The sequence below is a fragment of the Calidris pugnax genome, unplaced genomic scaffold (assembly GCF_001431845.1).
Source record: "Calidris pugnax isolate Ruff unplaced genomic scaffold, ASM143184v1 scaffold24, whole genome shotgun sequence".
In the NCBI taxonomy this organism is placed as follows: domain Eukaryota; kingdom Metazoa; phylum Chordata; class Aves; order Charadriiformes; family Scolopacidae; genus Calidris; species Calidris pugnax.
In genome coordinates, this window is record NW_015090922.1 from 9,105,314 (window position 1) to 9,117,067 (window position 11,754).

Here is an 11,754-nt window from a genome sequence, read left to right on the forward strand (position 1 = left end):
CCCGGCGTGGCGGCGGGGAGAGGGATGGAGGACAGCCTGCCCTGCCTGGCCGCCGCCTGCGACCCCTCGGCGCTCGTCGGCTTCTGCACGGGTAAAGTACCGCCGCCACCGGGGGTCTGTCCCGGGAAACCGCCGCCCGCTCCTTCCCTTCAGCCGTTCCCTTCCCTGGACGGGGCTGGGGGGGCGGGGAATGGGACGGGAAAAGGGAAATCTGTCAAGTAAACAGCGGGGTAAATATTTATCCCTGGCATTAAGTTAGCGCTGCGCCCTCGCTTGCAGCCGGCGAGGTGTGTTGGGCTGCGGGGCTGCGGCATCCTAACCTTGAGAGACTAAAAGAAAGAAAAAAAATAATAATTTAATTTTGATGCGTGTGAATAGCGGATAAAATGAGGGGAAGGACGCTGAGAAAGTTATCAGTGGGTGGGCAGAAGGCTCCTGGCGTGGGTGCTGGTGGGCGCTCCCGGCCGCCGGCGGGGGTCCCGTCCTGTACCGTACCGCTGGGTCCCCGTCCCGGCCCTTCAACGGGGAGCGCTTTGTGGGAGAGCCCCTTTGCGGGCCTCGGGAAGGAGCAGCCGCTGGTGTGCAGCGTCCCTTTTGGTTTCGACCCCTCGGCGTGAGGCTCTCCGAAGGAATCCCGTCGGGAATGCCGTCGGGCAGCCCGCGGGCCTCAGGCAGGAGGCGGTGCAGGCTCGGCCAAGGGGGCTCCCTGCGCATCGCTCTGCTGCCGCCGCTCCAAAACGGGCATTTGCCCTTCACTACTAAGGTTGTTTGGGTTTGTTTGTTTGTTTTTTTCCCGGCTTTATTTTTTTACTTCGTGGCGTAGTAAAAATGAAATATTTCCACCCGTACTTCTTTAAACAGCTGCTATCGAGCCAGCCTCTCTTGAGCGTAAATCGGGTAATCAATCACAGCATGCTGGCTGTATCAACCAAAAGCATAGAGTTAAGTCTTAAAAAAGCTGACCAAAAAAAAATAACCCCCAACAACAAATCAGATCAGATATACCTACAGTGTTTGTGTATACAGTACACAATATGTATTGCTCTTACGTGCAGTGGAGAAGTGAGTTAATGAAACAAACATCGCTGAGCAGCTCTCCTTTGTCTGCTGATTCATTCCCTCATTTTGATACGGATGCAGCATCTTGCATAGAAAACCTTGCACTTTCAGCCTGAAACGTGATGGTCAACAGTCAAGTTTATTTAAAAAAATAAGAATATAAAATAAGGGCAGGTATTTAATGTATAGATTTCAATGCGTATTTAGTGGGAGAAAGGAATGACCTTGCTCCAGTGTACTTTCTTAAAGTGAGCAATGCAGTGTACTTTATCTGCTTCAGAATTCAAAGCATTCAGTTTAGAATTCAAGATGTTGCAACGCTTGGGAAAGAGGGAGGGCGAATTGGAAGTTGTAAAATTACAAGTGCTTTATACAATCTTTTGCGGGCTTGCAAGGATTTTTATGTTAGAAAAGAAAGACCATTGTTTAACTGTTTATCTTCAGCACAAAATTCAAAGAACAGCAATTGTTACAACTAAAGCTTGCAACTTTGTTTCTGATGAGTTAAGAGATTTCCTTTGACTTTAATGGCTTTTAGCAAGAGTTCCTGTGATCGCCTCTGAAAAATACAGTGGTGTCTCAAACTTGAGCTTGAGGCATATCTTGAGTTTCAGAAGTGAGTGTGGCATGATGGAGTTACCTTTGAGATTCCTCTAGAAATCCAGCAGAATAAAGTGCAAGAAATACATTCTTTCCTTGATGAATGTGTTCTACTTTAACTCTTTTCTACGTCTGAGAAAATAATTTTGACTAGAGTCTTGATACAAGACTGAGGATTTGGCTAAATGAGAGTTAAAGACAGCGTCTGTAATTAAAAGAAAATATGGCTTGAATACTCTTAGCAGTGTAATATATTCTGCTGATTTAAAACTTGATTCCTACTTATGTCATTAACCCTAATATACATTTATATAAAGTTTTCTGGGGAGTGTGTGTTGGCTGGCAAGTAAACTTAGAGCAGTAAGAAACTGGTATGATGGAGAATCAACAAGTGCTTTGTTCATGTAAAATTTCTAACCTCATCCTCAAGAGCTCTTTGCCTTGAGGGCTTTTAGCAACTTTGCATCGGTAACAAGTAGGAAAAAGCCTGAGATTAAGTTATAGAAAGAATTTGAATTTTTTCATTTGGCCACACATGTTCATTCTTGCTTTATTTGAAGGAGATCAAGGCTTTGTACTAACAGTAGCGTATTTCAGGTAAGGTTTGGGGGGATAACTTTAATTTAAAACAAACACAAATGTATTCTACAATGATATGCTTCTCTATAGGAACTTCTCTACCTTGCCTTTAATTGTGTTTTGGTTTTGTATACATGTCTAACCGCTCATTTCCTGCTAAAGCTAAAAATACATTCCTAATCCAGCAGTGAAGAGCTAGCACTCCCTTTTTAACATATGGGATATCTGTGCTGATGGGTATCTTAATCAGATTTTTAAAAAGCTTGTTTGATGTCAGTAGGGACAACTTCTTTTTTTCTACTTGTATTTAATTAGCCTTTTATAATTAAAGCTAAGTAAAGGGCTTATATCATAACATGTCCTTTCAGGAAGATCTTAGCTATCAAATTAGACCTGGGCTAGAATTTAGCTTAGGTGATACAGATTGGGATAGAAATTTTCAGTTACCTGGGAACAAAACTTCAGTTTTGCATGCTTCATGGTTAAATTGTTGCCTCCAATGACACTTAGCATTGTAAACAGTATTTATAAATAGAAAGAAAACCCCCACCAAGGTCCCCAGATTTGTAAACTATATGGCTTTCAGATTCTTAAATTGAATTGGATACATTTATCTTTAATGTTAAGACTAGTAGAGAGTCTGCTTACGTGGTGTTTCTTAGTGGAGAGTTGCCAATTGCCGGAGGCCTTCATGGTAAGGGTGTTGTGGTGGCTCTTCAGGGCTTCTGCAGAGGTGAGACCTAGTCCTCCTCGGGCTTAGTGCTGCTTACCGAGGAGGTGTCACCCTGCCTTGCAGGCCACCTTGGCCAACAGAGGCTTTGCCCTCCGCCTTGCTGGCAGGAGGGGATGGTGGCCGGCGCATGGTGCTGCTCCTGCTGCCTTGCTTCCCTGCCCAGGCGCTCAGGAGGAAGCCCTTGTTTTGAGTTAGGGCCTAACATATGGAACTTTGTTTTAAATATTCAGATGTTACAAAGGCTTTTTTCTTTCTGGTCCCTGTTATGTAGGCAAAAATAGACAAATTTGACATAGAAGTTCTAATTTCAGCTTGATATTTTACCTCAAATGGTTAGATACTGGATGGAGACCAGTTAAATAAACCAGTATCAGCCTATTCCAGGGGATTACATCTCCCTAAATAGTGTTTTTCTTATAGTCCTGGACTGCCACAACTACAACACTTGTGTTGATGCAGTGAAGCCTTTTTAAATGAAACAACTTTTGCTGTAATTGCATTGAAAGCTTTTGAGCTAGCCTTACTCTAAGCGCTGCCAATAATAATGATGATAAACGTAAAGCTCTATATGACTATCTTAATATTTAAAAAAAAATAAAAATTAAAAAGTCTGAAAAAAATCTGTATTCTCTTAGTTAATTCACCTAAAATGTTACAATATTCAGTGTTTGATTAAAAATGTAACTTGCTGTATGTTTCAGTGCACTTGACACACAGTTTGACTACGTGAAAGTCAGTGCTGTCACAGCTAGTTTTAAAAATACTTTAAATTATTGGTTTTGAGTAATTGGGAAGTAATCAATACACATTATTATATCCATCTCCCAAAGGTATTGGACACAGAGCAAGTGCTCCTCCCTTCAGTTGATATGTTTTTATGAAGGAGGGGAGAAATCCCACCAGCCTGCATTATAAACTTACACTGTCTTATCTACTACGAGTTTTCCACCTGAGAAGACAGGGGAAGGCTTTTGACGTACCATAAGCCCTGTTGCAAGTCCAAATTCGAGCATTCAATCAGCAGCCGTTTGCTCTGGGGGATGAGGGTCAGCCTTGCTGAGCTTTTGCTATTGGGAAGTTACATTAGTGACGAAGTTTAAAAGCTAGATTAGAATAGTATTGTCCACAGTCTTGGGCTAGAAATGTGTTAATAGTTTCTCTGAACTTGATTTCCTGTTTCCCAGAAAAAAACTATTTGGTAGTAGCATGCTCAAAGAACCTTGGTGAGTTTGCTGGGTGAAGGAGGCAGAACGTTTTATTTTCTAGAAATAATGAAATGCAACCCAGCTATTCCACAAGAGCCCGGGGCTCCATCTCTCCAAGGTGACGGTATTCCAAATGCTTTAGGCTGTATTTTGTGAAAATTTTCTGCTTCTTATTGATCCCTTAACAGAAGGACAAACCGATTCCTACCAGGAGGAACAGTAGTCACTCAGAAATGAATGCAAAGGGTTGCGTTTTTGTAGATATGGCCACTCATGCTTGTATTTGAGGGGCTTAAATGTCTGGAAATGGGGCTTTCCAAAAGTAGAGATGGATGGGATATTACTCTCCTTTTTTATGCTTCTTTGCTTATTATTCTGCACTTTATAGGAGGAGATGATGACAGCCACCACTCTTTATGGGCATAATTTCCCACATCATTTTGACATCTTCAGCTGGGATCCTTGTCTTAAATTTAGAAGTGAAATCTCATCTCATTATAGTTCATGAAAATACCATTGTTTCTTCTTACACAGCCATAAGTTGACTAGAATTTGCAGATTAATGTATATTTGTTTTTAAGTTCTTAATTTAAGTATGGTTTTACTTACTACCTTCTACTAAATTGCCAGCGTTAAATGAAGCTTTTATTGGGTGGTTATATTGAGTAATTATAAGCACAGTTGGACTAAGCAGTATTTACTTGCTTTGTGAGTTAGCTGAGCCTACGCTTAATGAACTGAGCTGTAAGCTGAATGGGCTAGCTATTTCCAGGCTTCATTACATTAAATTTATTGTCAAAGCGCCATTTCCTCTTCAGACACTACCCCCTTTCCAGGTGACAGAGAGAAGGGACGTGGCTGGTCCGACCTGGCTGTGTGCAGGACGGGGTGGTGCGGTGGCATCGGGCAGAGCCATGGGGGTCCCACTGTCAGGTCAAACATGGTGTTTCACTCTGCAGGCTGCCCACTGCAGATGTACTGTGAATGTTTGCATTTACACAGCTCATTAAAAAAGTCTCTCAATGTATGTCTCAACTGAGGAAAAAAAAAAGTGTATCTGGTACATACTTTGGTAAATATCTGTAGTATTATGCTTCAAAATGTGACTAAACATCTGTAATATTGCAGTGTAGCAGCAGTGCCATGTAGATACAACATACAGTTACAAATATTGTAAAGGTCTGTAGGGGTTTCCATCTCACACTGTTTAGAAGGTTAATACTTACACTGACCCAGTGGAAAAGTCTCATTTCTTCAACTTAATAGTTAACATACAAAAATGTGGTTACTTTTTTTGGTAACGTTTCTTCTGCTTTGCTATTCGTGTCTCTATCTCACTTCTGACAGTTCTAGGAATATGTGTTAGTCATCAAAAGGAGGTTGATGAGGCCTTGGGCAGGGTATGGTTAGCATTTTCTTAGCAGTCACAGAAAGTAATTGCAAGGTGAAATAACTGAAAGCTTGAAGTTGCTGAAGTACCAAATTTGGTGAAATATTAAGTTGATGCAGCAAACTTGTCATTAAAGGTCAGATTAAAAGGTTCAGGCTGCACACACTTCCTCAGCACTGAGTCTTTGATCTCAAATTTTGAGTAATGCCCAGATTAAGAAACCTAAGAAAGTATCTTTATGAACCCCACATCACACCTTTGCTTCACACAGGTAAGGAAATTAATCAGGAAACCAGCAGCCTCGGAAACCTCCCTATAGTTTTGCATGCTGCAAAAGCGCTTCTTCAACCTGCTCCTTCTGCAGGGAGCCCCAGAGTGGCTTGAAGAGCAGAACTTGCAATGAAACACAGAAAAACTGCTGGACATGCAAAACCTGCCCTGCAAGCAGGGAAGGAGAAGGAATGCCCAGATGTGATGGTCAGTAGTCACAGTTGTTCATTGTGTGATGTGAAGATGCTCTGATGTATCATAAACCCAGATAGAATTTGGGTACTATGTCTTCTGCCTTTGCTCTTCTCTCCCAGCACCTTTTTTTGTTCCTCATATGCTCTAGAAATGCATGAATTTGGTGGATTTTGCCCTTGTTTGCCTGTGATTCTCTCCAGAAGCATTTAAAACCATGAGAGTAACCACAGTCAGATTTCTGATATGCGTCAGAGGGAGAGTTCCCTTCCAGGAGAAGCTGATCAAGTTGGTCCTTCAGGTTTCTGCATTCTGCTGCCACCTTTGTTTTTACCCATTTGCTCAATGGCTTAAGTGGCAAAGCGTCTTGAGCAATAAGGCTTTTGGGGGGTTGATGATAAAGGGGAAAAACTTTGAGCTGGAAGTGGCTTTTGATTACCTGAGTGGCTTGCACCGATGACGTGTGGTTTCTTATCTGGGTGGTGAAGCAGCCCTGGGGGCTGTTGGGCAGGAGTTTGGCAAGAGCTGGCAGGGGCAAAGCCAGCCGTGCTGGCCATGTCCTGGCCCTGCCTCCTCCGCAGCAGAGCTGTGATGCTGCTGGGGCAGCATCTGGGAGATCTTCCCCAGCTCTCAGAGGTAGAGGCTGTGGTTAGTGTAGTGCTGTCTCGTAGGAGGACTTCTTGCCATGCCGGTTGCGGGTTGCAAAGGATGGTCACACCTAGAGCGTGGGCTTGCACAGGAGCTGCAGAGGGCTAAGCGAAGGCGGAAACTCACAGCGTGTTTACACAGTAGGTTAGTAAATGTGGATTAGTAGGTTAAACAGCCTGGCACTTACTCTTGAGTAAGAGCCTGCGCTTGAGTAGTCACTGCATGGAGGCTGTGGTGCTGTCAGATCCCTCTCCAGCTCACTCCCTGGTAGCTCATGTGGCCGTACCCCAGGTTGTGGACCAAAGAACATGCTCATACTGGCTCAGTTATAATTCTTCCCCTCCTAATGCCAAAAATAAAATTAGAATTTGTAAAATAAGATTATTGGAAAGGTTAGAAGATGCTGAAAATGTGTAAAACTATTTTGTTCTCATTGATGTATTCTGTTGTGACGGGGGGATTCTTTCATGCGTGAAGGATCCTGTTGTTTTGGCTGGCAGTATTGCGCAGAAGTAGCACACTCCTGGATGGTTCTTCTATACGTATAAATAGCTGAATTAGTATAGCTAATGCTTAATAAGTGTATGTGGAATTAATCAATCTTAAAACATAAGCATTAAAGAAATAAACTGGATAATTCTGTGGTTTAAGATGATAGCTGCTTTCAGAATACCTATTATTGTTTTGCTTTAGGCTGTTCCCCCCACAGATATATCAAAGTTATAGAAATCTCCATTTTTAAAAAGGGAAGAGAACTGAATTGCAAACACTGCAGACCTACAAGGTAGAGCATTTTACAGTTCATTGGTTTGAAGTGTGCTAGTGTGAAACTGTAAACTTTCTTTCTGTGGGTTTGTTGCTGGTGTGTTATAGAAAGTGGAAGGAGATACCCTGTGCGCTGAAGAGGAGAGCTTTGTGGTAGGGCTGCCAGGGCAGACCAACTACCTGTCAAGTATTTGTAGTACTTGTTGATTTCTAATTCCAGACATACTCATGATCAGTCCCATATCCCTTGCTATTTGTAGGGATGTTTTCTTTACCTAAAATGTGTTACTTTGTAGCAAATAGTGGGGAAAAAAAACAATTCAGAGGCTCCATCCATGGAAAGAACAGGTTAATAAGTAATCTGTTTATGTTATAAAACATGATGTATTTAAGCAACTTTGATAGATATGTGGTCCATTTTATCTTTACAAAATTAGGCAAATGTTCCACATAAGAAATATATGTTTTCCTAAGGATCCTTTGAGAAGGAAGGAAAAGATGTCCCCATGGAACGGTGATGTTTTTCCATTCAGTTATATTCCGTCCACGCATTCACGATGGTTTCATGTGATTTATCAATAGTGATTATGGCATTTCAATTTTGTGTAGGACTTCCACATAAAATATGTTCAAGGTGAAATTTTAGAAGGTCTCAGCTTGCCTACGTTGTCCAAAATGTTCTGTTCAGTGATTGATTTTTCTCTGAGAAGCTGTAGCATCACATAACACTGTTTGTGTGCGTTTGTTTTTGCTTGCAGGTGAATTGATTCTGAAACCTGCTTTGCGGCTTAACCTAAATAAAGACGAGACCTAATTCCTGCCTTTCCAGTGGAGTGTTCCATTTTAGGCATAATAGTGCCAGGATTAGCAACTGAAATTATCATTGAATCTGGCTTCATTTTTATGTATTCATTTCTGTGGAAGCAGCCTAACTATAGCTTTTTAATATATATATATATATATAGTCACACATATAGAAGTCTGTCTTGCTGTTGAAGAGTGCTTCCTCTTCATAAATTAAATTAGCTTAATTTCACATTTGTTTGTAGAGCGTTCATGAAAACTGATGGTTGATAGTGTCTTTACTGAGGAAAACATGGCACCACTTGATGGTAGATCTGCAGTCAGAATGGTTTAAAAGAATATCTTTCTTTGTAAAATAATAAACGTTAGTATTAAATGTTTCTGCAGAATGGCAGGATTGATGACCGGGCAGTTTGTCTCCTGTCAGGCAGCAGCAGCCACAGCAGCAGGAAAGGTGTGAGCACTGCTTTCCACCCACTCCTTGTTTATAGGTTTTAACTTCAAAGCGTTTGTTTAATCACTAACATCATAAAACAAAAGGAGCTTAACTAAAGAACTGGACAGTTTTTAAATTGTATTTATGCTTGGTTCCCCTTGTTGAGGGTGGCTGTTGACTTACACCAGTATAGATATTCCTGCTTGCTGCCTGGTCTGAAATGTTTTCTGTGACACACAATGGGCAAATATTGCCTTTATTTCTCAACATTTGCTCCCCTGTAGTAACTGAAATGGAGGCTGTGAGTAATGGGCGATGAGTAGCTGCAGATACCATCTTACAGGTTGGCTGTGTGGGAGTCACGCAGCTTGTGCTCCATTCTTGAGACTAAGCAGATAGCTTTGCAGTGTCTATACTATGACTAGTTTGCATGGAGAATTTTTAGTTCTTTTCTATGCTGGAGGAGGAGAGGTGATCCTCTAGTACCAAAGCTGCCAGCAGATGCAGAAGTTGGGGAAGCATCTTAGTGGTGGTGAACAGAAATGGCAATTTGACTGCAGCTGTTGGAAATGTGTGTTGGATCTAGCTGGTGATTAGAGAGATTTAGTCTCGCGCTCCCAAGAAACAATGGACTTTTAAAAAGCAAACCTTATGTCTGTTCTTGCCTCCGAGATAGAGGAGAGGTTTAATGACTGGGAGATGGTACCCCTTGCTGCAACAGGGAGTGTAATGTTTTCAGTGCAGAGCTGGGGTAAGGAGTGCCTTCTGCAGGAAATGCTGCCCGTCCCAGAGGGCAGCAAGCACAACTGGGCACCCTGGACCACTGTGGCAGCACCTGGGTGGGCACGGGAGAAAGCCTAATGCTGGAACTAATACTCTCTCCAGAAGGCTTGTCTCTGAAGAGAGCTTGTTTTTTACGGGGGAGCATATTATCATAATAGTATTGTTATCACTAGCTTTTGGAGAAGAAAATGCAAAGAAGGACAGTAACTTTGCAAAGTCAATTTAGCTTGTCCAAGAGAGGGCTGGTACTTAACTGAATAGACACTGGTATTAAGAGTTAATAAAACAGTGTCCACATAGGGCTGTGAATAAGGGGAAGGCATTTCTGTACCTGAAATACCAGGAAACTAAGATAAGACAGTGACTTGCTAAGTCTCTTTTGGAACAGATTTTACCTTTATCTGAAATCACTGTGTCTGTCCTGTGACGTGGAGAGATAAGAGCTGTCAAATACCCTCCCTGAGTACACAGCCCTGGTCCCTCTCCCCTCTTCTGGTGTGTTTCTCCTGAGCACAAAAACCCGCCGGATCCTGCTCTTCCCAGCAGAGCCAAAAGGGAACGCTTCCCCCGTGGGGCAGTGGAGTGTTGTGGGAGAGGGAGCTCCAAGAGCCTGGGGTGTGCCAGCATCAGAAACCAAAATTGCAGTGGGTTGGTGGCCCTGGGAGGGGACACAGGGCTCTGTCGCGTGGGGAGAGCGTGGCATCCTGCCCACCTGCCCTGGCACCCACCAGAGGTTTGCTGTGAATTTGGGGGAGTGCTGATGAAGAGGAGTATCTGCGCTTTAAGGCTGAATTTTGAGCCTGGAGTGACGCTATGAAGGACAGGCTTGGGCAGCTTTCCCTTAAGCATGAAGGACGGTGAACATGAGTGAGAACAGCACACGGTATGCTCTGTGTTTCATGTCAGTATCAAGAAGGGATTCTCTTTAATATGGCAGTATCCCCTAATACTGATATTTTTATATTCGCGTCCATCATTCCAATAGGTGACTGTTCTTGTTGCATAAACATAATACTAAATAGTATTTAATCCTGAGTAACATGCTCTAGCTCTAGGCAATCCTGCTTCAGCAGGGGAGTTGGACTAGCACATAATACTAAATCTACAAGATAAAATCCCATTGCCTGTGGAACACAAGCAACTGCTGACAGCTGCACAACCTGTACAACCTAGATTCATAAATGGACATTATGGACAAAACCATATTTCTTTTGGGAAAGGAAAATAGGCTTTATTTTTCCTGACTTCGATGGAGTTTTGCATAGTGACATTTATGATAGAGTGGCTTGGGATAGCACAGAATGAGATCAAAGAAACTAAGATTGTACAGTGGTATATTTTTGATGTTACAAATTAGGTAGTTATTTATGAGTCCTGGGGGAAGGAAAAAAGAGCAGCACAATGAAGCAGCCAGTACAACAAATTTCAGAAATGTTCCAACACTTTTAGTTACAGAGATAATATCTAACTCGATTGCTAGATAACAGAAGCTGGAGATTATTCATTTGTGTTTCAGGATTTGAGAAGAGTAAAATTTTGCAAATAAACACTGCATGGTACCAAATAAATTGTAGCCATAAAAGAAGAGGTTATGTTGCTTTGCCTGATGTTATGATGTTATCTCACTTAATGATTTCAGTGCTTTTTTGTTTTGCTGCTGAAATAATACCCTAGAATTTATGAGAATACAGCAAGTTTAAAGAGTAGAAACAGCTTTCCTCAGGGGCAAAAATGTACTTGTTAAAAGCAAACCACAAACAAAAAATTAGATAAGTTTGTTGCTCGAATAAGCAATAAATATTTAAGATGTTGAAGGTTTTCCGTAAGTTTCAAACTAAATGTTATGTTGGTACTCCTGAATTCAAATGGTTTGCAGCAGAGGATGTGCACTGCGGTGACGGGGAATGTCGAACTTTCCCTGTGTTTTTGCAATCTGAAGATTTAATGTTTTGCAAACTGGATTTAATTTGAATGTTACTGGAAAAATACATTTTGGAAATATAGCGTGGAAAAACAGTGGTAACCTGTATGAATTGGTGCTTAAATTCTGGTAAAAAAAAAAAAAAAAAAAAAGATGGCCTAAGTAAACAGAGACTTCTCTGAGCATGAAGTGGCATCCTTGCTTTGACCAGAGCTGTTAAAAAATAAGTGGCCCCAGGGGGAGGGAGGGGTGCAGAGAGAGGTGGAGAATGAGATTACTGTGAGTGCTCTTTTTTCTTCTTTTCTCTTCTTTTCTCTTTTTTTCTTCTTCCCTGCCCCCCCCCCCCTCCCCCTCCCCACCCCCCCGCCC

At 42.1% G+C, this 11,754-nt stretch overlaps 1 protein-coding gene across 6 annotated transcripts in view; it reads left to right on the forward strand.

Annotated features, from left to right (window-relative positions):
- The window catches only part of EML4 (echinoderm microtubule associated protein like 4), a 152,005-nt gene that overhangs the window by 57,420 nt on the left and 82,831 nt on the right, over positions 1-11,754 (forward strand). For 4 of the 6 annotated variants that reach the window (XM_014950933.1, XM_014950934.1, XM_014950937.1 and 1 more), the window contains exon 1: positions 7-91. The exons of the other annotated variants lie outside the window; for them this stretch is intronic. In XM_014950933.1, coding sequence (XP_014806419.1) covers positions 25-91 — 67 coding nt within the window. In that variant the 5' untranslated portion in view covers positions 7-24. Of the gene's footprint in view, positions 1-6; positions 92-11,754 lie in introns of those variants that run through there. 6 annotated transcript variants of the gene reach the window in all.